General features: G+C 39.4%; 1 protein-coding gene across 6 annotated transcripts in view; it reads right to left on the reverse strand.

Moving 5' to 3' along the window:
• The window catches only part of NPNT (nephronectin), a 79,957-nt gene extending 57,348 nt beyond the window's left edge, over positions 1–22,609 (reverse strand). The window contains exons 1-3 of one of the 6 annotated variants that reach the window (XM_036227638.1): positions 22,279–22,609; positions 19,986–20,086; positions 5,466–5,516 (exon numbers count right to left, since the gene is read on the reverse strand). In XM_036227638.1, coding sequence (XP_036083531.1) covers positions 5,466–5,516; positions 19,986–20,086; positions 22,279–22,349 — 223 coding nt within the window. In that variant the 5' untranslated portion in view covers positions 22,350–22,609. The remainder of the gene's footprint in view (positions 1–5,465; positions 5,517–19,985; positions 20,087–22,278) is intronic. The other 5 variants (XM_036227636.1, XM_036227633.1, XM_036227635.1 and 2 more) reach the window with 5 other exon arrangements.
• Positions 22,610–26,214: the final 3,605 nt, after the last annotated feature.

Here is a 26,214-nt window from a genome sequence, read left to right on the forward strand (position 1 = left end):
AGATGACTAAGAGGAAAACTCCAGTGTCTAACATATTATATTAAGAACTGGAGATATCAAAATCAATAAGATTACGAGATACCAATAAGATACCTTATCCTCAAGCAGGCAAGTCCAGTAAGAAGAGACAGAAGTAAGCATAGATGTCTGAGTCGTAAAAAGGTTTTGGAAAACAAGTGGTGCCAAACAATTTTCTACAAAAAAAAATTACAAGACATCTGATTTCATTACGTAAGAAGTCATTAGGATATAATAAAACACATTATTCTTTTTAGTTAAAATTATATTTGTTTTAGCAAGTTTAATATGCAATTGTCACAAAAGGCCAGACAATTTTAATGTAAACATCATTACTTCTTTCAGCAACCAAAATATTTGTTTAAGAGTCACTGATAGATAATGAACTGAGCCATATATCAACTATTTTAAAAATGGAATCATTTTGTGACTGTGCATGGACTTATTTGTGAGGCATCTGTCAGTTTGGCATACTGTTTTTAAAAAAGAAAACATTAAATCATTAATTGTTCCAAATTTATCTGATGAAGAACCTTAAATAGAAATTTGAAAAAAAAAAACTAAACTAAATATCCATCAATAAGAAACTGGACAAATGGCAGCATGATGATCTCCACGATGATCTCCTTGGCTCCAGTATTGTGGACCTCAATCCAGCCCTACACTGCTATGAGAGGGACTTCGCTAAGCCATGATTTCACCATGCCATTCCCCTCCTCACACTCACTGATGCATCATCATGTTTACTTAGCTTATATTAGATCAATCTCTTACTATGGCATTCAACACTGCATTTCATGCCTTGATTCCAGCCTCATCTCCAATCACATCTACAAATGTACCAACAAGTTGAAATTCTCGGGAAATAACGTGCTCTCTAATACCTTTACATGGAAAGTCATTCTTACCCTGGTCTGCCAGACTAACACCTAGACATGCTTCAGCACTCAGCTTAAACATTACTATCTCCAAGATTTGCTTTAGCCCTGCATTCTGAGTTTGGAGCCCTCCTCAGTGCTTTCGTGAGCCTCTGTGCATACTTCTATCATAAATTCTTTATATATGTTTATATTCACATATGTTTATATTTATACATAATTGTTCTGTGTTATCATAGTGATTTTTATCTGGCTCCCTTACTAGACTTTGAGCTCTTTAAATACACAGTACCTGCTCCGAAACAGCATATAGTCTCCTGATAAATATGACAGTCATACAAGGTGTTAAAAAGAATATAGAAGGAATTTCTCTGCAGAGAGGTGGAAATAGGAAAAATGTCAGGAAAGCCTGCAAGAGGAAACATGAGCTGAATCTTAAAGGATGAGTAGGAATTCACCATGTAGATGGGTGAAGGGCCTTTTATTTAGAATGACCAGAGGCACAGAGCAGCGGAGAGTATGAAAATGCAATGGCGGTCCACTGCGATGGTCCATATAGCAAAAAACAGTCCTTCATAGATAAGGCGGTTATCACCATAAAGAGCTCTGCACTCAGAGAATCAGGAGTCTATCCAAATTGCAAACAATGGATTATAAACAGATGACACAGGTTACATTTTATGTGCTTTCAAGCAAGTAAACTTATTTCTTTTCAGAATCTTAATCAAAAGTCAAGATCTACGATATGTAATAAGGCCATAAGATAGGCAGGCAAATTAAATATATTCATTTTCTCACTAAATTGTTTTCCCTGAAAACCACAATCTGCTTATTAAGATTATATCTTATTCATCTTTTATCCCTTTTATAAAGAAGTGCCTGGTCCTTCTGCCTTCAAAAGTGTACTGAACTGAACTATGCTAGGCATTGCAGAAGCTATTGGTATGGATATAAAGATGTGTAAGACACAGTTTCCAGCTTTATGACACTTTCAGTCCAGCAAAACAAATGATATACATTCATAAATAACCACACTATAGAGCAGTTTGAGGCAGGCTCCACGTAAGAGGAGAAGGTGGCATTTGAGCTAGGGCTTGAATCAGGGCTGAAAAAAAGGACAGTCATTCATCCCTAACAATTATTCATTTTTAGTTGACTATTTGCTTAGAATTAGGAGTGATGGTGATGAACAATAGAAAAAACCAACAAAAGACAGAAAAAAAGATACAACATTTGGAAAGGGTGATTTTTTTTTTCAGCCCTGATATAAACAAATGTTGAATCATTCATTTCTTTTGACCAGAGGCCAAAATAGTAAGCTGGAAATTTTTTTTCAATAACCTAATACTATTTGATAACATTTCGGCCAAAATGTAACATAGTATTTTAGCTCTCCCACATTGTTCGTATGTTGTTTAAAGTCAGTCTCTATGGAGGTAGCTGTGATCATCAAGGCTGACTGAAGTCGATGGAGGGGAAAGAAGGTTTGAGGACGGTGGTGGCCACATCATCCGCTCACAGCCTACGCCCTGCTCACATCGTGGCCCTGAGCTCCAGGCCCCAGAAGCCAACCACATATCACACCTCTCCACCTCAGTCTCACAGTGCTTCAAACGTACCACATCCAACACTGAAGGCACCATCTGCACTTTCTGCTATGTTCCCTAGCTCACCAAATATATATAACACGCCAGAAACTTGGGCATCGACCTTGATTGTATCTTCCTTACTCCTCACAATCATTATCACCACCACCAAATATGAACAAATAGGAGCCAGTTACTGAGCTAAAAGCTTTGTTTTTTCTTATTGGGTCCTCATACGAATTCTGAGGTAGGCCTCTAATCTATATTTTACAAAAAATAAAAATAAGCTTTTGCACAGAGGGGTTAATTATCAAAAACACAGTTTGCAGTAGCAGCCAGGCACGTACGAAGCCCACATCCTCACCACCATCCTGATGCATGCCTCTCTGCCCTTTCTCTTCAGTACCTTTTAATCTCTATCCTTCTCTTCATTCCTACCACTACTACTAAAGATAAAACCTAATTTCTCATCAGCTTTCCTATAATAGCCTCTAGTCCTAAGTCTCAAATGGCTTTTCTCTAAACTGCCAATCCAGGAAACATTCAGAAATGGGCCCCGGAACCTCAAATGCCTACAGGTCCCAGGCATTTGCACTGAGTAAGTGAGCCTCACAGTAAGATGGACTCCATACTCCTTCCCAAAGGGACAGTTGCTAAGCGACTCCAGCCCACCAACTCCTTGCAACAACAAAAAGCTACTGATTTTTCAAAAAGCCTGATACCCACACTGGTGACTATTTCAAAATATGTTAAAACCCTCTGTATGCTAGATCTGACTCATCAGCACCATCTTATAACCTCTGAAATATAAATTTGATTATGTAATTTCCCTGCTTAAAATCTTTACAGTGTTCCTCTACAATTTGGGATAAAGGCTAGTATATTGAAGGTGGCATCAAAAGCCTTCCATGAGTCAGCCCATCCTTCTATCTCCCAAACGCCCTTCGAACACAAACCCCAATGCTGGCTTAAGAGTCTTACATTTCCCGGAATGTGCTCCTTACTCTGGCTTCTAAAATTTTAGTGTATTTTTTTGTCTGGCTGGGGTGCCCTTCACCTGAATTACTCATCCCTCAGGATTTAGCTGGGCAACCAGTCCATTAATCCCATTCTGAATACACCCCTCTGAGGTATGCTTTTGTAGGATCCTATCTCAAAATATACCATTCACCTGGTATCGTCATCACCTGTGGGCCTTCCGGCTGACAGTGAAAGACATGAATACCTACAACTTCATCTTATTGATTTGATATCTGCAGAGGTTGGCCCAGAATCAGGCAGGTAACAGCACTCAATACATATCTGCTCAATGAATGAATCAACTGAACACCACCGAGTGCATGAAATGCTCCTTGATCCTCTCCAGGTAGAAGTGATTTTTCCTCTGAACAACCTCAATTCTTTATCTCTAACTCTCTCCTACTTTAGAATATGGAAGAAATGAAACAACCATTTTACCAAATCAGCTCCTTGCAATAGCAGATGTTTTTAAAAACTTTCTATCTCTTCCAGCACCTAACTCCTTGCCTCTAGTAAGCTCTCAATGTTTGTCAAATAAAACAGTAACTGTAAATGCAATTTTAGTTTGTCAAGTAAGTTTGTGTCTAATAAATGTATAGTAACTCTAAATGTATATCTATAATTCTAGTTCCTCCAGTTCCTTTTCCTTTGGTTAAAAGAACCACAACTGTACTCCACTCTGAGGTTTGCAAATGGGTATTATTAGAGAAGTGGGAAAGAAATGGTTCGGAAGCACAGACATTTATCCAATGAAAGTTTTTATTTGAGAAATAGAGAAATTTTTCTACTTCCAGTTGATTATTTCCATAAGATGGGCAGGGTAAACTAAATGTATTTAAACACATCCTATACCATGGATACTATGATAGACCTAGTAAAACACTTCAGAGTTCATCTGTATTCTCTATACTAACCACACACTAATAATAACAGACATTTATCAAAAGCTGTTCTGCAGGAGGCACTCATGGCCAACAACAATCTTGCAAAGTAGGTTTAAAGAGTAGGAAATTGTGGTTCACGAAAGTTAAATAAAATATCTAGTATTTTATAGTTGGTGAGAGGAACAGGTCCTGAACCCAGATCTGCTGGTGACAAAGCCCACATTCTACTCTAAGGCACTGTCTCCCTAACTCAGCCATAGCTCTGCTAGTTAATTCTCTGTGAGTAATTGTAAGATACATACACTTTGATTTTTAAGTCCCACTGGAGAAATCCCTTTACTTTGATTTCTAGTACTATCAATTTTGTTCCCAAGTGTTGTTATTAAAATCATCTCTTAAAAACATTTTCTATGTTTTACCTATCAGTTTAAAGTATGCTGTCTTCATGGCACCGATTTCCTTAAATACGATTTCACATATTTCACTAAAATTTTCCAGTGAAGTGTAATTAGGGCGATTTGTGATATTATTCACTTCCAAAAATATTTTAAACAAGGAACACTTCATGTAGCAAAAAAATAACATGATTTCCCAAAGGTGCTATTAGAACATCTTATATATTTGATACAATAAAAAATATTTCTTACCTGATTTTTTTCCATGGAGAATTAATGAATATTAGATACAATTCCCTCAGGTTAATGATAGGCTGGTGTTAGTAATTTCATTTGGTGAACTTTTTTTAAAAAAAAATTTGCTTCTTTAAGTATTAGAAATATAAACTGTCCTTTAGGTTAGAGTGGAGGTCAATTTATTAGATTCATAAAACAACAAAAAGAAAATGAATTATAAACTGAAAAGGAAAAGTTTAATGTAAGAACTGAAATAAAATTAACTTAGTATAATTATGAACAAAATAAACACAACTCTAAGAAATACAGTTTTCCCCAAAAAAGGTAACTCAAAAAACCGCAACTAATGTTAAATTTCATTGATTAATTTTGTGGTTATTATTTAGAAGTTATGCCTTTCAAGACATATATTAGCCAAAATTATTTCAAGAAATATGTTCATCTAACCTTTGAGCTGGCACCTTATCCTGGCTATTCTCTGCCTTAAGACGTAGAAAGCTGCAAAACAAATGTCCAAAAAAAGAAATTCCAGATCTTTTCTCTGTAAGGAGGCTGGACTTGGGTATTTATCAACTTGTTACATTCCCGGAGACTTACACATATTCAACTTTCAGTGCTTTTCTGAAACAAAAAAAAATCTAGGACATGTTTAAAATAGTAATATTTTAGTCACCATTTTGTCATTAAAAAACATTTTGTAATGAAAATATTAACCAATAATTGGAAGTTATGCTATTCTTTCAGTCCAAATTCTAAATTAAAATATTTCAGACCTTTTGTGATAGTGTACCTTCTAATCCAGCTTTTCATTTTCAGAAAATTAATTTTTGGTTCGAAGAGACAGTATCCTTTTATTTAAATAAGTATTGGACATCTGAAAAAAATTAAAACTTTTAATCAATTATTAACAAGAGATGGTGGTTTCTAAATTGATATCTCTTTACTTACCTGTTTCTTACATAATGTATGTTCCCTTTTCTCTCCAACTTTCAGGAGAAAATATTAAGTTTTTATTTTTTTCTTTCCTTCCAGAGCAATTTCTTCTTGCATGGCTGCTTTGGTTGTCAATAGCAACAAGAATTACCATGAAAGCTCAGCCATTTCATTTAAAGATACATAAATAACCCAGTTTAATGAAAGTAAAGGGAAGAAACTTGAAACACTATTAATAATAGTGAGGGTTTGATCAGCTTAGAGATCCCACAGGTAGAGAAAGAGATGATTTCACCACTTCTGTTTTAGATTAATATCATCCCTCTTTCAAGCATAAAATATTCACTTTAACTTTAGATTTGTGTGTTCACTTGTATAATTTAAAATTAGGCGAATGAAGCCTTCTTTGGGGTAATATCAGAAGAAAAAAATCTAAGTCCAATTGATTCAAATAAAGTAAAAATTTATCAATCAGAATGATTGTTCTGTATATTTAAAGGCACACATCATTTACTTGTTAGAGATTATTTTTTATGTTGTTTAGGTTTATAAAAAATTAGTGCTTTTTAATTGCTTTTGTTTTTAACTTGAAAAGAATTCACCATATCTTAATGTTGATACATTTCTTAAAATAGGATAATTAAATATATTGGGTACAACCTAAGCAAAAAGCTGATAATAAATCAAAACATAAACTAAAAATTAGATTCTAGATCCCATGTTAAGGAAAACTGTTTATAACGATGGTTATGTATGAGAAGAGAAAAACATAAAAGGATACCGTTTCTTTAATACTCTTTAATTGCCAACTTTAAATAATCTAACTTATTAAGAAAAATACATTAAATGATTTTAAACAACAGTAAAACAACTCAATAAAGAATAGCAAACATTATTATTTCCTAACTAGTTATTAGTATCAAGCAAACAGTTCTGTATAGTTTATTTTCATCTTATAGTGTCTTAAGGTTGAGTCACATTTCTTCTACTGAACATAAATCATCCTTGACACACATAGATTTAGTAAATTTTATGATATCAAGATGCATACCCATTAATAAGACTTTTAGCTTTAAATTTTGGCCAATGTTCCCTATGTTAAAATTTGCACTTTAAAACTATACAAAACTGCATTTTAAATCAAAGCAATGTTAAACTTAGAATAGATTATTTCTAGAAAGTTTCTGGGGTCCATTCTCTATTGACACATAAGGAAATTTTCATAGGCAACCGTTACCACAATTTTTGTGTAAGTTGCCCAAAATAAATGCCCTACATATATATTTTTTGTGGTATAAACCCCACTGTGAGAAGCACTAAAATAGGATTCATTAGTAGCACATAACATAGAAGAACCTGTCCCATTTTCTCCTAATAATATTTCTCTACAGTCATTGTAAAAACAACCATAGTAGTAAATCATGCAACATTGCCAGTGAATCCACTCAGTTTGCAGCTCTAGAACTCTCTCCTGCCACCTGCCCAAGCATCACTGCTCGGGTTCACCTGAGGCTTCTAAGTGATACTATATACACTTTACTGAGGGTCTCAGTGATATTAGGAATAGTTAAAAGCAATAAGCACTCTGATGATTTTATAAAATTGGGACTGGTTCATATAAACTATTCAAGGATTGCTCTTCCTTGCTTGCTAAACACAGGAATCAATCCTCGGCTTTGGATAGTGTTAAATAAAATGAAGGTTAAGAAACCCTAAGGTAATGGGCCCAGTTATTATCCAAAGGTATGCCTATCGTCTGGTATATAATTTACTGTAAAGTATTATAAAATGCCAAAATGTTAGGCCAATCATAACCTTTCAAAAGGATATTCGTTTCAGGCTAACATGACTGATGCAGTTACCACATGATCCAAATGGGGGTCGCATAACCCCTTAAGCATAGAGCACAGCATGACACATGTACTTCCTACCAGGTGACAAATGCCAGGTACACGCATGGAAGGAAAAGGTCCTCCCTGACACTGTACTTCTACATTTCAACACTAACTTTAAGCCAGAATAAGTAATAACTCTAAAAAGTGCTTCATACCCCAAGCTTAAATTTTATGCTATATTTCTCATTGTCAAAAAAAGTTGACATTAGCATGGCAAATGTTATTTATAGACAACTGACAACTATTCAACATACATTTATAACACCAACAGCCAGGACAACAGATCTCACAAATAGCATTCTGAGTAGGAATTTGGATGGTCCCAACTTTCAGTCCACTACTTAATAAGTATTAAAGCTATAGAATCTATCAGACTTCAACACAAGATCAGAGAACAGAACATTTAGCAAAACTACAAATTATTTCTTCATAATTTTGTTTTCTTCCCTCAATTTAACTGTCTCAAAAAACAATTCTGCCTTATTTAGAAAATGACACTATACATGGGAATGTCTTAATTGCTGGCCATACACAGACACCAAAATATGATGAATCTTTAAATTCATCAGTAATTTTAAAATTCAATCCAAGGGACACAACTATCTATGTGAAATACTAGGAAATACATATGTAAACCTATGAAGTTGGGACAATTTATCCAGTAGAATCTATTACCATAGTACATGTATATAAAATCAATTCTGAACACCTATATTTTAAAAATAAAACTAAGCATGAACTGCAATCTGTGGCTTTCTATCAGCTGCTGTCTTTTGACATGCAAATATTTGGCAGACAATGATCAAGTACCTACAAAATCTTAACGATGAAATTAAATAGGAGGTACCAGGCTTTAGAAAAATATTTTGAGTGGCACGAATCTTATACTTGGATAGTCTATGCACAAAGTTAGTTTCAGTATGTTTAGCAATACACACCTTTGACTACTGAGGGATCTTTCATAGAAACTGAGTTTGAGAACTCTGATTTATGAAAAAAGGCTAAAGATTTTTGAAAAAAATGACAGTTTTTGGCAAAGTAATCCTACATCCAGAAATTCCCAATTCCTTCTTCCTTTGTGTACATTAGCATAAATTTAAACTGTGATAACATTTCCTAAAATTTCAGAATAAGTCAATAGCATCAACAAAAGGCAACCCTAACCTTTGTGATCTGATGATGCTACAACAGGAAAACAATGTCAGTTCTATAGAATTTATACTGTTAATCTACAGACCAAATGAAGTGTTCAGTTTGAAAATTTAGTTGACTCCAGATTATCCACATGGAAATCACCTATGGCAAATCCTTAGTCTCAAGCTGGTCCTCCCCTGACATCTAGCTCCTATCAAGGCCATCTCCAGCTCTTAACGTACAGCAGGAAACGAGAGCTTTTAATTAAATATAACTGGGGGGAGGAGGGGGATACTTCTCCAAAATCAACTTCTAAAGCTAAGAAACCATGTTGATTATTCATAACTTTTTCCTTCCATGAGAATTAAAAAATTGACTTAACAGTGTTTCACCAGATTAAGTTAAAACTAAAATTCTTGAGAGAATCTAAGAATATGAAATGAACATACAGATATCTGTCACCATTTTATCACACATGATAATACTTTATCACTTCTGGGGTTTCATGTACTCCTTTAGGCTGGCTTTATCACAAATTTTATTAGGAATTCTATTTTGGCTATAATTCTCTTGAAGTATACACTAGTAGTAATTAAGTGTTGAAATTGGAAAACTATAAAAAGCTTTGGTACATTAAAATGGAAATTTTCTTGATATTTGATATTACTTAACTCTGCACTTTGTAACACATCGATTTTTCAGTAACTAGGTGTGCATATTGCCACTAATTTGCCCTGGTAGAGTCCCAGGGACGCCCTGCCACTTGCATTAGGCCTACATTGCCAGTGCTGTTCTATGCATGTAGCCAGCAATTAATACCACTTTGAAATTTTTTCAGACCAAATGATCTTGGCTACATTTTATTGTCTTTGAAAACTGATCATTTTTATATTTGTTCACATGAAGAAGTGGAAGGCCTTGGCCTGCTAGTGTCAGCTCCTCAGAACCCCTCCAGGTTGATGTAGGATGACAATTCTTAGACATGTTAGATTCGTGGCCAGTGCTTATCTCCAAGGAAAGGCATTCGAAGCCCCTTTCTATGCTTCACCCAAGGACATGGGCACTTACTGGATTGGTTTCCTCTCAAGACACACATGGATCTAGCTTCTTTTTTAAGAGAGGGAGGGGAGAAGGAGAGAGGGAGGAAGGGGAGGAGAAGGACAGGGAGAGAAGGAGGGAGAAAGGGAAGGAGGGAGGGGGAGAGGGAAAGAGGGAGAGAGAGAGAGGGAGGGAGGGAAGAAGGGGGGGGAGAGAGAGAGAGAGATTGAGAGATTGATTCTCCTAGGTCATGTGTGCATCAGAATTCAGGTTCCAGTGTCCCTGGGGTTTTAGGAGTCATGAGAATCAACCTTTCCTCACAAACCAGTAAAATGGCGTTAAGTTTGGGTCTGGATGGGGACATAAAGAGGACTTACTTACCACAGGCTCTGCTTTGAGTCTATTCAGGCCTCAGTGGCTTATTTAGAGGAGCCCTCCATGAAATCCAGGTGAACCAGGATAACAACTAAAGGTCATGTTGGCCCCTTTCACACCTGTGACAATCAGGAGTTTGGGGGAAGTAAGCACTGGCCAACATTTTGTTGTTCCTGGTTCAGTGGCCTTTATTCCATGTGACAACATAAGTGGGATAAATGATGCCTGGAAGCAATGCTTGTGCCTCACCTCGTACCCTGAGCCACAATTTGTACATAAATAAGAACATAGAGAAAAGTGACGAGCTTATATACCAATATCCAACGAACACAAAAATAACTCATACGAGATTTATATTAAAAAGTCTCCTACTGATTTCTTTACAGAATCTCCTTACACTGGGTCCTAGGAGACACCTATCTGCACTCCGTTTGCTACAATCCTGACTCCATCAACTGATTGATGATAACTGATCTTTAAAATGCATGTACTAAAAATGGCAAAAATATATGAACTGGCCTTTAATTAACAATACAGCAAAGTCCAGGTCATTGCTAGAGATCCTAACTTGAAAGTAGAATTGTCTAACCCAGAATTGTCCATAAAGCTCTGAACAGTTCACCTATCACGGATAGATACTCTGGGCTGGATCAAGCTGAAGCATCATAGAGCTAAGGTATGTAGATAATGTTTCTGAAACTGGATATAGAATAGCTTTCCATGAACCACTTCTAAAATAAGGGCCTCATCTAAGGCTTGAGGATCTTTTAGAAATAGCTTTACAAAACCAACACTGGCTTCATGGTAGAAATGTTGCTGTCGCCCCTTCCACTCCATCGTTCACTCCCACTCTGCGAAGGACAACATAAAAGTCTTCTTTCAAAACTATATGTGAAAGGAGCCAGAGTTTCTCCAAATAACTAGTTTGTTCTTTCGCTAAAGACAATATGAATTATATGAGCCCTTTTTCCTTTGCTACCCTTTTTCCTTTGCTACCAGAAGCTAAGAGCCAAATTACAAAACATATTTAGGATCCTGTGGCTTATATATCTACATTTTAATAACTCTCTTCCAAACATCTTACCTTTTATCCTATCCCCTTTTCCCCTCAATCTAGCTCTTGTTAATTCTATTTGCCTGTATTATTGCATGCATTCCTGAAAGACACCTAACATCCTTCCCCACACAAGGAAGGACAAATGAAAACAAAAAAACAATTCTATTTATCTTTTAAGGTATATTCTACAAAATCAAATACAGAAAAGTGACTGATCAGAAAGTTTCTGCTTTGTAATATTATCCATGGTTTAATCTTAAGTTACATATTTTATATAAGAAAATTTATAAAAATAAAATGAAAGCTCTTCAATTGCTATACTTAACATAAAAATAAGATATCTCTATAACTCTCCTACATCTAAATGTACACAACGGTGACGATGAATCTAGATAATTCACGGCAGTACTGTTCAAAACAAATATTGAAAACCATGTAAACGTGCATAGAGGATTTCTAAATTAATTATGGTGTGCATCCGTATAATGACATGCTGTACAGTCGTTTCAAAGAATGAGTCAAATTTATATGAACTGATAAGGTTGGGTCTCCAAAACATAATGTTATATGAAAAAAGAAGACAGTGAAAATTCTTACTTGGTGTTATATTTTATGAACAAGGAAAAGTTTGGAAATGCTTAGAAATCTCTGTAAAGGCCAATAGGAAACAGTTCCTAGGGGTTAGAACTAGGTGTCAGGAAAACAGGGAAGTTAGACTTACCTTCATTGCCTTCTCTCTCTCTTGACCTGTCTTTAATTTTTTTTACTTATGCATGAATCTCTTAGTTTTTAAAATAAGACGATTTAAGTATAGAATTAGGATAAAGATCATAATAAGCAATGGAAAATGTATGCCCTATAGTTTTAAAGTCACTTTCTAAAAATATTTTAGTACATTATTTGAATATTTCCTGAAAATCTTTATATCATAACAAGTGTCCAAAAAAACTTTATTCAGATAACAAAATTCTACATAATCCTCCCCAACAGATAATAGGTCTAGTAAAAAAAATAAATACTATAAACATAGCTATAAAAATTATGGCTGACCTATAAAAGATAATAAAAGGCAAATGACTTCAGCGATTCCTAAAAAAATGTATAAGTCTTTCTTCAAAGTAAAAAAGACTTCACATCCATAAAAAGTAGACAACTGATAGGCAGGAAATCCTGGCAACCGGACAAACCTCACTCCATCCCCTCCCAATATCAGCCCGTTGCTTCTGGTCCAAGAAGAAACAGATGAAAAATGCGGACAGAGACTTCTTCAGTAACTTGTCAGAGGGGTTTTGGGGAAAGAATAGGGACCAGAGCATCCTGGAATCAAGCAACAGATCCAATTCTGGGACTAGAATTGCCAGACCCTTAAGTCAGCTTTGCAATCCAGTCTTTCCCATTACCTATTTACTACCAGGTAAGAAACCAGTTGGTCAAAATTACAAATGTATATGCTGTTTGACCACATAAGAGAAAAAAATGGTCTAAAAGAAATATTAGAACTCATGCAAAACATTATTTTTTAATGTTCAAAGTTGCTTATTTTAGAAGTATATCAGTGAAAGATTGGAATCAACATAAATGTCTATTGATAAGAAATTGTTTAATAAGTTATGGTCTAGCTATACAATAGAATACTATGAATCCATAAAAAAGTGAGCAGGCTCATTGTACACTGGTGATAAAGAAAGCCTTTCAAGATGTATAGTTAAGAAAAAGAAGCAAGGCAGAGAATGGTGTATATACAGTATGCTTTAATTTGTATAAAAGTGATGAGGGAGGAGATATATAGGAATTTTCCCATAAGTATGTAAAATATTTCTGAAACATACACAAAAAACTGACAGGACTCATTATTCTGCGGAGGACTATTTGAGGAAATGAATACATTTTCTCTTACAAAATAAATATTAAAAAAAATTATTTTTGAAACCTGCTCCTGGTGAGAAGGGGGCAAAAGTATCTGTGTGTGGTGGTGGGTGAGGAGTGGAAAATAAAGAGAACCTTTCCCTCCTTCTGCTTCATCTCCAACATGAAGAAGGCCCTGCCCTGTGATCAGTCTCTTCCATTACTCGCTGGATGCTGCATGGAATCATTTGCCATCACTGGATTATCACTTTCAAAGCATACAGTTGATTTAAATGATTCAAAAGTGCATATAACGTCGGTACAGTGCAGATAAAAAGCACCATACCAAAATGCTGTCCGTTACAGTTGCTATAATGGAAAAGGGGGGAAGGCAGAGAAGCACGCTTATATTTTTCAAAGTTTATCACAAAGTTGTCAAGCAGCAAACACACTGTTTCTGGGGGCTGAAGTGCATCTCAGGCACCATGTGCATATGTGTGTGTGCACTTGCCAGCAGCATCTCCCAGTGCTGGGTGTCTGAGGGCAGATCTAGAAGCTGAATTTATAGTGACTAGAGTGCTTCCCCTTTCCTTGGCCTGACTTCCCAGCTTGAGAAGTATGAAAATTTCTAATCCATAAAGATTAAGACCTGCTCATATTAACTTTATGAGGGGATCTTCTGATATTAGATCTTAATGGCATTATATAAAGGTCAGTTCTAATGGAGGAAAAGAACAAAGGAATGAATTTCTGTGAAACTTAACTTTCAAGACTACACATACTCAAAAACTACCTGTTTGAAAAGGTCAAACATCTTCAACACTGATTTTCATTTGGATCTGCATTCCAAGACTACTTGAAGTTACAAGGTGTTCTTAAATAACCTTTTCATGGAAAGTGGTGGTTGAATAAACTTAATCAAAAACTTCATTTCCTTTCCAGTGGTGGGGAAGGGGGAGAGGTGTAGGGGGAATTGAAGCAAGGGGGTCAAAAGGTACAAACTTCCAGTTATAAGATCAATAAGTCCTAGGGGTGTGATGTACAACATGACTGTAAGTTACTACTGCTGTATGGTACATATAAAAGCTGTTAGGGCAGTAGATGCTAAGAGCTCTCTCATCACAGGGAAAAAAAAAAAAAAAATATATATATATATATATATATATATATATATATATATATCTGCTATATAATGAATGTCAACTAAACTTACTGTGGTAATAATTTCACAATGTACGTAAGTCAAACCATGCTGTCTACCTTAAACTTATACAGTGCTATATGTCAATTATATTTCAATAAATCTAGGGGAAAAAAGAATTCCTGAAATTAAACTAGAAAGAGAAACTTCCTAAGGACTTGGAGATTCAGATTTAGTGCTGAAAATAGTTAGGATTGTCTGCCACCTTGCTTTTATTCCTACCTCCAAAAAAAAGAGCAGATTCTCCATTCTCGCCCCAAAATTGGAGAAGGAAGCTAATAAGCATTAAGCAGTGAAGCGTGATCCATTAAGCCAGCCCTGGAAACTGCTGCCAGTCTTCTAGGTGGCTCTGGCCTACACGACCCACTTTGAGGTTCCCAGTTACGCCTAGGGTGTGTATAATTAACCATCATTAAATTCATGTTCAATGAAGATTGCCATAGCTGTTGACTATAAAAGGAAAGACATTCACTAGAAATAACCTTTTTGAGGGGGAACGCTACATATAGTCTTCAAACCCAATGCCAATGTTTCTTATTTACTCGTGGTTATTTTTTTAAAAATATTTTCAAAATCTAAATAACTAAAGAAAGATGTAATCCATATAATTTTGTGACTAGCAGTCAGAAGTCAATGGCCAGCATAATGAGCAAAATTAATAATCATGTTCCATTAACAAGGCTGAGTTTCTGAACCCAGATAAATGTAAGGAATGAAACATGAAATTTAAATGTTTCATTTATTAAATCAAAATTCCTTGCTTAAACTATTAACCTTTTCATTTGAAAAACAGAAAGAATTAATTCAGCAATTCACTCATCATTCTTACCAGTGGTCCGCAATCAGTAGCCAATAATAAAGATCATCCAACTAAAATTACTTGATGACTCAAAAATAGTTTCAGAATGAATTACTGTTTTTCAGTCACTAATTTGCACTAAGTTATGTTTACCTAATGTTGATAAGAATCCAAAAATTTCACTTTACATGCCAATTGTACATTTGTAGCCTTTACTAACTTCAGGGAGAGGTAGGAGGAAATGAGGTTTCGAGCTAATAAAATAAGGTGAAACTCTAGGTTTTACATCTTTCCAAAATCTCCAGAGAAACATAAAACATCTGTATTTTGCCTGGTGTTAAGTAAAAATGATGATGCAAAACCACCCCAATTCACATAATTTCCTTCAGAAACCAAAAATCACTCACTGAAAGCCAAAGAACTCAAAAACTGAATAGCTTTATTGAAACCTGGAACTAGTTGTTATTTTGCATTTTTCTTCACACCTATATAAAGTGCTTTCAACAGAAACACTATTGTCATAACCACATATGCTGCCAAATCGTCCAGTAAACAGAAAGACAACGATAGAGAAATACCGTATCTAGATCCTCTATACTCTTTTCCACATTATGGAATCTTAGAAATCTGCTTGTAAAATAAGAAAATTGCAGCTGAGAAATGTTAAACAGTCTATCAAGTATAAAATTTAGGGCTGGACTCAGGTGCCCCCAGTAGTCTAGTGCTTTTTATTTCAGTTAAGAATTGGTTCCAAGTCATATGCTGGTTTTTCAAATAAATATACAAACCCCGAGAAACCTTAATTACAGAGATGTCCACTTGGTAGGAGTAGAGAAATTGTTAAAATAATTAAAATGAAGTGAGTCATTAATGTGATGGAAAAGTTAAGAAATAGAATAATTACAGAGCAAGAAACAAATATTTTACTACAACATGCATGCTTAAGCTGCTCTGTGCTGTAAATATGTAACCATCAGTGTGTTATGAACATATTAAGAAAATTCCCCTTCATAACAGAGCCTCATTAATAGCCGATAAAGCCCAAGACAATGAGGAAATCAAATTCTGAATTCTCAGTATGTAGAGATCTGTTTATGAGTGAAGAATACAACATAAAGAATCAAAAGACAGAAAGAAGCAAGGGTAGGACCTTTAGAAGAACTATGGAAACACAACCTGCCTATTTCTGGAAGGCTGTGCTTTCCTAGCCGGCAGGAATGTTGGGATGGAGTGCTGGGTGGCATGGGCAGGAAGCAGAAGGGCAGCTCCCATGCCTGCCTGTTTGGGCAGCATCTCTGATCCTTCCTTCCTCAGTCCCAGAGAGAGGGACAGGAAGCCTGGCTGAAGGTGGCTTTGTGGCTAGACACAGTGGGCCAGGAGCTGAGCCTGAGCAATGCTAGTGCCTGCAGTGGTGTCGGCCTCTCCAAACAAGTCCAGGACAAAGGGGAAAATAAAATATAGCATGTTTTGTGTAAACACATATATTTGACCCCACGAACACTGAGTCAAACTTGTCACATACGTGCAACCAAACGGAATAAACATGCAGCCCAGTGACTCTGCAGTAGGGCATGAGGTCTGATAAATATCCAGCGTAAGGGTACAGCCTCTCCAGCTTACACGCACGTCTTCTAAGGGATAAAGTGGGAGCTTCTGGGTCTAGGTGGAAATAGCTTCCTTTAACTTTGCTGTGCTGATTTGAAGGAAAATTCCAAAGTGAATCATTCAGAAAAAAAAATGAGAACCAGGGCACATTTCATAGGGAAGGGAGAAGGCTCCTCATATGAAAGAACGCGGAGATTATCTAAGGGTCAGAGAGGCAAAAACATTTTTCACATTAAATTTCCCAGAAACTCGTTGGAATTTTTATAGGTAATCCATTACCAGATGTAACTGTTAAAGAATACCAAGGCATTTTCCTCGAATAAATACAGTGACAAAGGTTTTAATTTCACAAAGCCTTTCTTGAAAAAATGAATCAGGAGTTTTCCATCTGTCCCTAGCAAGCCCCTCTTGGTGCAGTTCTTCCCACTTTGAGCTGACCTCTCATCCCACATTCCTCTACCTGTTAATAGCAAAACAAAGGTGGGGGCCTTTCTGAACTGCCAAGACATTCGGACCATCTGAGATTCTGGAAAAATTAAACACACCCAAGGACACGTCCACCTTTGAACTCATTTTTACAACTTTGCCATCTACAATAATAATGGTAAAGATCCATCTGGCCTTTCATAATTCAAAGGCATTTTATTTTATTACGACACAAAGAGAATTGGAAGCTGATTTTTTTTTTTTTATTTTGGCAGTATGAATAAAAAATACATATAGCATGCCTAGAGAACAAAGAGTCCGCTGGCGCGGGATGTCTCACCCCACGACGCTGTTGCAACAGCAGTGTTCCTTTATATTTCTTTACCTTCACCGAACGTATGTAGTGTTTACTCTGTGCCTGGAATAATTTTAAGTGCTTTACAAATAATAACTTATTTCAACTTCCTATGGTTATACCTATGAGGTGTCATGCTCCAGAGTCCATGTTGCCCTCCACTATGCTGCCTCTCAAACCTTCACCAAATCTAAATTAGGATAAACCGTGATTCATGCAGGATCATCTTACACGTTTTTATAACATTACCATTTCAATAATTAACTCACGCCGGTGTTGCAAGAATAATATCAAATACTCTGTCTGACCACTTTCAATCTTTCAGGAACAAAATGAAGGTATAGCAAATAAAATAGCATCCTATATTTTCTGGGAAAGCTACTGTGCAAAAAGCGAGATGATAGGAAACTGTTTTGATGTTTAAATTTTGTAATGCCACTAGCACTTTGATAGGCCTTTATACTCATTCAAATTCAGAATCACCAAGCTGGTGTATACTAGAGAAGATTCAATGACATGGCAGAGAGACAGAGAACAGCTCCTCGAGGTTCTTTCTGGAGAATACCTCTAAGAGTTAGAGGAGTTTTCTCCTTGGAATTCTTTTCGCACATCTGGCGGGGTATGTGTGTGCTCCTGCACCTCTCTGCCCATTGCTCTGGCCCTCTGCCTTCAGGGAAGGCACACTCCACTCTGCTCAGGCCGGTGTAGCCTTGTCCTGGGTGGGGTGGGGGACTGTGCACAAAGCACTTTGACATTAGCTCTGAGATTGTCCTGCCAATTAAGGCAGCAAAGGAGGAGGAAACTATCTCTATTTCTGAAAAGACACTACATGTTTTATTTGGGAAAGGTGCATGTGTTGGGCCTAGAGAAGGGTCCTCTCCTCACCCTTTGATTATCAAAGCCTGATTGCTCTTCAAATTCCACACCTGTGGCCTCCAGCTGTGCAAACACTTCTGACTGTGGTAAAACTAGCAGAAGACTGTATTCCACCAGCTATGATTCTTCTGTTTGACCATCTTCCCTGAAAAACAATGGGAGCACAGCAGCTTCATGTAGTTCTTTTGTTTACTGGAATCTGAAGTTATTACTATCTCCCTTTATAATGAAATGCAATGTCCCAACTGTGCAAAAGGTCTGGCCCAGTGGCTTGCAGGTAGACAAACACTAGCTCCCATTATCTTTCCATCCCCAACCAGAGATGTCAGTCTACATGTGCAATGACAGAGGCAACCTGTGACTGTCACTCTACCTCCTTCAGGAAGTTCGGGGTAGATATTACATGCAATTCTCAAAGATGAAAACAGCTAAGGGCACTCCTAACTTTTCTGAACTTAATTTACTCAACTCCTCACATTACCAACACACTCCTCCCCTTCCAGCTCCAGCCATCGGAACCACTCTTCTCTATTCCAGCTCTCTCCCTCAATTCCTTTATCACTGGCGGTAAGACATTGAGATGTACAAAACCCAGCTTAGTTCCCATCACCTCAACAGACCTGCCGAACTACCATTCTAAAGATGCCCCTGAAATTTACTTGATTTTTGTGAAGACATATATATATATATATATTTGGTAAGGGGAGTGAGATGCAACTTTGAGATCCAGATAAAATTCTGCAGAAAAACTTCTCAAACTTCTGTGATGTAGCGCGCTCTCTCTCTCTCTCTCTCTCTCTCTCTCTCTCTCTCTCTCTCTCTCTCTCTCTCTCTCTTTAACCATAAAAATGTCCATTATGTGATGGGAAAGGTAAAAATCAGTGTTCTGATTTGACACTTCCTACAAGATTACTTATAAAACTTAAAAAATAATGTTATTTCAGAGGTGTTATTTGATTATACTGGGTGGTCCACTTAGAACACAGTCAATACAACCTTACTTCAAAAGAGGATTTACAAATAGGCCACTTTACACAACAGCTATGGTAAGGATTTTATAAGTGCTATAAGGTTCAGAGTTTATTTAGTGTAAATACAGTCTAGACTCATTATCTTACCCCCATCTCTGAGCCTGGAGCAAAGAAAAGAGTGAACCTGATGAGAAAACAGGAGATGGGAGATACTGGGGACAAAAATTGAAATGAGCATCCCATGAATAACGAAATTGGTTCCTTACTACAGATGGCTCAGGTTGGAATGGGGTAGGATAAGGAGCCAGGGCCTGTACCTGGAAACTCCCATGCCAGAACCACACCACCACCATGCCTTGCTTGTAATGAGCCCTCCAATACGCAGAGTGAAGCCATGAATGAGGGTGGACAGTCCCAGCTGCCAGGGAGATGAAGTCCTCAGGTTGATGATACTCACGCTGACATTGTCCCCAGGACCGGCGGGCCCAGCCCCAGCAGCAGTCAATCCTCCCACCATAACGACACAGGCCAACTGAAGACACTATTTGCCTGGGCCACCTACCAAACAAAAAGATTTAAAATAAATAAAGACACTTTTGAAATTAAAAATAATTTCCTGTTATCATTTTAGAAAAAAAATTAAATCACACCCAACAATTTTCTATGAATGCCTTTATGCCTGTAAAAATTTAAGGATAAAATACCTTCAGGGAAACAGTTCTGCTGTGATCTAATTTCAAATTTCAGACAGTTACACACACACACACACACACACACACACACCACAGGAGTAGGTGAAAGGGGAGGGGAAGATCTTTATTTAAATGAAAATAGGAACAGCTAAAACCAAGTTTCTCAAGGCTGCCACTCACAGGGTGGCTTCTGAAGCATGAAATAAAACAGATTCCTCAAAGACCCACACCTGTTACTGGGGGGAAGCCCAGTTTTGGCTTAATCATCATAAACTGAAAAAGTATTTAGACATGTCAAAGCAGAAAGAAAAAAAATCTGCCACATATAAAAGGTAGATGTGGGAAAGGGCAGAAAGAGAGGAGGTTCCTCAAAATCAACAGAATTCTGTCGAGATTTGGCTTTGGTGAAAAAAAATTCCCAGAAAAAAATGCACTAGAAAAAGAAGTCTAAACAAAACCAAGGAGAGTTTAAAGTGCTGCTAACATCTCAAGTGTCCTTGTGGTTTGAAACTTTCCTGCATCAACAATTCGTTATCTTCCTCTCTAATGTAAATAAGGACTAAAGAAAGTATTCAATGTCAGGATACCGATTTATCCACCAGATTCCACTTTGGCACCTTATTTGGTAAATGATTTCCTTGTTTAGACACCTAAATGACTCCCCACTACCACCGGGATCAATATTTTAACTGGCTGTTTTAGAAAGCTTTTTAAAGCTACATTAAAATCTTATGCATAATCATCTGACATATTTCTTGTTACAAACGGGTGTGAAAGAAAAGCACAACATACCCGAAAGTGGGCAAAAAATTGCTTTAAACATTTTTTTAAAATAGCCTCTGGCCGCTACTTGAATTTTCTTCAACTCTATCAATCTTTTCAATTCCCCTTTCCTTTATCTCCCCATTATGCCTCCAAACCCAAAGCACAAAATCACCCCGAACTTTTTCGATTTCCTCAGACCAGGTGGTAAACAAGCAGTTGCGCTCCAATGGTTCCCTTCCGTTCCCCTCCAGGTACAAGAAAGCCAATCAATCGTGGAATTGATTCGTTCCAAGATTGCAAGTAAAACAGGTGCGGCAGTCTTTAGGGCTGCGCAGGGAGATAATCGATGGTGGGGTGGGGGTGGGGGGTCGCTGAAAGAGAGCGACTGGATAGTGGTGCGACCCACGTGAAAATCTCGCCTGGTTGCTTCAGCTGGGTTTCTGCGCGAGCAGCAGCGATCGGTGCTCGGGGCGAGTCTGGTCTGCAACTGCGCGGAGGTGGAGTACCCGAGCACGCCCTCCCGACACACACATACACGCATACACACACTCACACACTCACTCACTCACACTCGCCGAGCGCACCCGGCGGCGGGGGAGAGGGCGCCGCGCGCCGCGGCGGGAGGACGGGCTGAGTGACAGCGGAGCCGCAGCCCGGTCGTTGGAACCTGTCAGAGCACGCCGCAGTCAGGCTCGCCCGAGGTCTCGGGGGCTGTGTGCGCGCGCGCTCACACACACACACACACACACACACACACACACACACACACACACACACAGCGTCCCCCAACGTCGGTCCTTATTTTGAGTCCTCCTCCCTCAAGGAAATCAAGTGCAGAGGCAGACGAGTGCCCCGTGGAAGCCCAGGGCCACCCTTGGTGTGAGCGACCCTGACAGCTCCGAGCCCAGATTTGGCCACCGCCACAAGAATGTTTCCCCACTGAAGTGCCGTCTAAACCAAGAGACGCAGGTTCCCCTCCAAGGGATGCCCCGCGCGTCACCTCCTCTTTGCGGCTGACCCGGGCCCTCAGAGCCGAGACGTCGGGCTCGAGCCTCCCGTCTCCCCAGACTCCGATCCCCAGCGGGGAGCTGTGTCCCCGAGCTCCGGCTCGGCCTGGGAGTCGCGGGAGGGAGCGGCTCGACGGCTCTGCTCCCGCCGAGGCGATGCGGTGGCCCAGCTTCTGCACGGAGAGACGCCCCTGCGACCGCGCCATCGCCCAGGATAGGGGACCCGAGGACCGTGGGAGATTAGCGTGGGAAAGGAGGCGGAGAGGGCGCCCCGGGGCCCACTCACCTCCCGTCGAACTCGGCGGCCGCCGGCAGGTAAAGCGAGGACCCGAGCACCAGCGCCAGGAGGAAATCCATGTCGGGAGGCGAGGCCCGGGCGGCTGCGCGGCTGCGCGCGGGGACCCGGCTGGGGTGCTGGGCGCCGAGGAGAGGCGCGCTCGCCTCCTCGACAACCCCGAGGAGCTGCGGCAGCCGCAGCTGCTCCTGCCACCCTCGGAGCAGAGCCGTGCGGCGCGCAGCCGGAGCAAGTCTGCTGCGCAGCGTCCCGAGCCCCCTCCGGCTCCCTCCCCGCGAGGGAGGCGCTGCAGGGGGAGCCGCGCCGCCTGCGGGGAGGGGCGGGGGGCGCGCGTGCGCTCCACTCGTCGCCCTCCTGGCCCCGGGCAAGGGGTGAGGGCGCCTGGCCCCTCCGCTGGAAGCTCGCGGGCGGGGGCGCTGCGGGAAAGCAGCGTCTCTTGGGGGCCAGCCAAGCGGGGCGAGCGCCAGACTGGGAGGAAAGTTGCAAGCCTGGCCTGGGCAAGGAAAGCAGGGTGCTCAGCAGGAAAGGGTGAGCCGGGGAGGAAAGGGGCCCGGGGCGTAGGTGCGTGCTCAGCGGGTTGCGCCCGAACAGGTGGTGACCGCAGGGGCGAGCTGTAGTTGTCACCGGAGGGCGGAGAAGTCCAAGACCAGAGAGGTTTATGGGGCAGAAGCAAGCGGAGCAACGTCTGCATTTAGTGAAACTACAGCACGACTTGGACATATTAGCAAAGGCAAACTCCAGGAGTTTGCTTCTCCCGCAGAGTTGGCAAAGGCATATTTTTTATTTTGTAACCAACAGAAAGAAATGTTTAGCTCTGCAGTCGAATTTCGAAGAAGAAACGTGCAGACTGCTTCTATCTCTGCCAATTCAACTCCAAGAACATAGGATAGCGAAGGCTTCGCCTGCAGGGGCATATGCCCGCCAGGGAGGGAGGGCTGTTACTGTTTAGCAGTCTTCTGTTGCCTGATCCTGCGGAGATCTTTTAGAAACCATTTTAATCAATTATTGGTCTGTTGTGGCAGAGTAAAACGTGTGATACTAAAAGAGTGTTCAAATAAAAACACAGTGATTTTCCTAATACGTACGTTTAAAACATCAGTCCAATCGAGTCACTCTTCTTCCCAAAACCTACCCTGAACGACTCCCCAGGGCAATGACCTGCCAACTCCCAAACCTCAGGTCCAGTCTCCTGTTCTTTCTTCCCATAGTCCGTGACCTCATTGCCTTTCTCCCACACTCCAGGCATGTCCCTGCCTTAGAGCCACTGACCGACTGTTGCTGCTACCTAGACCCAAATATCTGCCTGGCTCACATTCTCACTTCCTTCGGTCTTTGCTCAAATGTCACCTCTTTAGGTAGATCAACTTTGACCACCTATTTAAAATTGCTACCGGCCCCCTTCTGATGTCCCCTGCCTGTTCTACTTTGTCTTTTCCCCAGATCACTACTCTTCTAGTTTCCTATATAGTTTGCTTATTTCTTCTTTGTATGTCTTCTTTCTGCTAGAACGCAAATTCTAGAAGGGCGAGTTTCTTCATTGCCTAAAACAGTGTCTAGTGCGTAGTAAGTGCTCAGAAACGTTTACCCAATGAGTTTGTTAAAAGATTCCCGCCCCCATCTTTGCTTTCTTTTTGAGGTTTCTCAACTTAAGATTTTTAATGGAAAGTTCTGTGGCAGTGACCTCACTATCCTGATCTCTTAGTGTGTATAAAAACAGGAATTTTCTGCGAGAAAAAGAAAAATACTGGGTTTGACTTAAACGACTCTTTGATTTCCAAGTTGTTTTCTGTTAGCAAAACAAGTTTCTATTTTTATCTCAGCAAATAGCCATGCCAATTCAGGCTTGGGACATTATTTTAGGCAAACAGCTTGGTGTCATCCATTTCAGATCTTTCTAATGGAGTCCAAAAATGTAGGAATCAAAATATTTTTTCTGCAGAAAATCAAATTTTTGTAAGTGTAATGTGGGTGTTGTTCCAGGCTCCAGTGGCTACTCTTTAGCCATTTTCTTGGTTTATTGTTTCCCAGATTGGATTTGCAAATAAGCTTCACCAGAGCAATGGATGATTAGGGAGAAGGTGTTAACCTACAGGCTAACAACCGAGGATAGAAGGAAGGGAAGAAAAGTGGTGGGTAAAAATAAGACAACTATCTAGAGCAAAATTGCAATGCTCCATCTACATGCCTCTTATTCTTTCCATATCTTTGGCCCAGAAAAAAACTTTATTCATCATCTTCATTTGGACACTATCCACTTACCCTTTGGGTCCAAGCTTAGCTGCCACTCACCAGCGAAGCCTTTTCAATCTTTGCTTGGCTGAGCCTCCTGTGGTATGTACTTCTCAACTATACATCCCCTGAAGTAACCCTTGATATACTGTATTATATTGGTTCTCTACAACTCTGGGTTCCTGTGAGATCAGTAGGAGGGTGAGGCAATTGTCGCTCTATCCCTTGTGCCCAGCACAGTGCCTTGCACAAGGCTTAAAATCAGAAAATATTAAATAGATTGAATTAGGTTCTGCCTGGTGAACTTTAGCTTCTCCCTTGAGTGAGCTGTAGCTAATTATATCCATTTTTGTGGAATCATGGAATGAGGAGACTCTAAAGGAATTCCAAGGTCTAACTGTTAGCGTGCTGCAGTTATGCCTGCCAGTGATCATTCCAAAAAAGGGGTAGAGTTTCGGTGGCAGTGACATTTCGCTATCTCAGGCTTAAAAACAAACAAAAAAGAACCAGATCAAAATAGCTTACTTTTAGCAATGTGTGTACTTTTCCAGTGGGACAACCTTTTTAGGTTTCATACCAAGCAATGCCACCTTGAAGTAGTAATTCCAATTTTCTCTCACATAAATAATTATCACTGGTCACAATGCGATACAGATAAACAACAAAATAGACCCTAACAAACACAACTTCAAACGGCTCTTAATTAGTTGGTCTTTTTTTCCTCATAAATACTTATTGAGAACCTACAATGCATTGATCACTTCTAGGTGCTAGGACTCCAGCTGGGAACAAAACAGAGTTTTCCCTGAAAGAGTTTACATTGCAGTGGGGAAGCAAGACAGTAAGTGTTTTGAAGACAAGATGATAAAGGCATAAAGAGGGTAAAGGAAGGAGAAAGTGATAGATGGGGTATGATTTTAGGTGGAGTGATGGGATGGTTACATGAGCAGAGACTGAATGAAGTTAGGGTGTGGGATGGGGGTGTTGTCTGGACTGGGGGGAGAAATGTGACTTCTTTATCAACTTTTCTTAGTCATTATCACGCTAACTGTTAAGCAAGCTATTGCTCCACATATCCCATATGCCGTGGTGGCCCAGGGACAGGATTACTGCTTTAAAAACTCATATTAGAAAAGAGGGAAGAGGAACACATAGCTGCTCATTCACAGCAATTTTGACTCTCAGTTAAGCAAGAATTATGGAGCTTTCCTGCTCTGGTCAGACAATCAAGTCACCCCTGCTTCTATTACTTTGTCCATTAATCTTACATAGCCACATCAGAAGTGACTGTTGGAGCGTATGCCTTCCTTGGGGGCTATATATCATTTACAGTTCTTTTTCTACTGGTACAAATTTAAAGTCCTGAGTGTTTCTTTAAGGAGGTAACAGAGACAGACATTTTCAGGCCAGACTCATGGTTTCTGTGGCTACAAGATTTCCTTAAAACTCTAATAGGCTTTTGATCTAATTGCTTCCAGTCGGTTCTTTGTGCAGATAACCGTACCCAAAGTCTTCTCTAGTCCTAGTTTGTAAGCCTGCTTTATTTCTTTGCTTCCATGAGTCTATACCTTACTCTTTCATCTTAATGGAGGCCACCTTGAGGCTAGCTGAGATAATAGGGTTGTTTGGGAGTGCAGCACACTTACTCTGATCCTTGCCACAAGACTTGGATCACTTCGTCTATATTAATGTTCGGAG

Source organism: Rousettus aegyptiacus, unplaced genomic scaffold (assembly GCF_014176215.1).
Source record: "Rousettus aegyptiacus isolate mRouAeg1 unplaced genomic scaffold, mRouAeg1.p scaffold_m13_p_10, whole genome shotgun sequence".
NCBI lineage: Eukaryota > Metazoa > Chordata > Mammalia > Chiroptera > Pteropodidae > Rousettus > Rousettus aegyptiacus.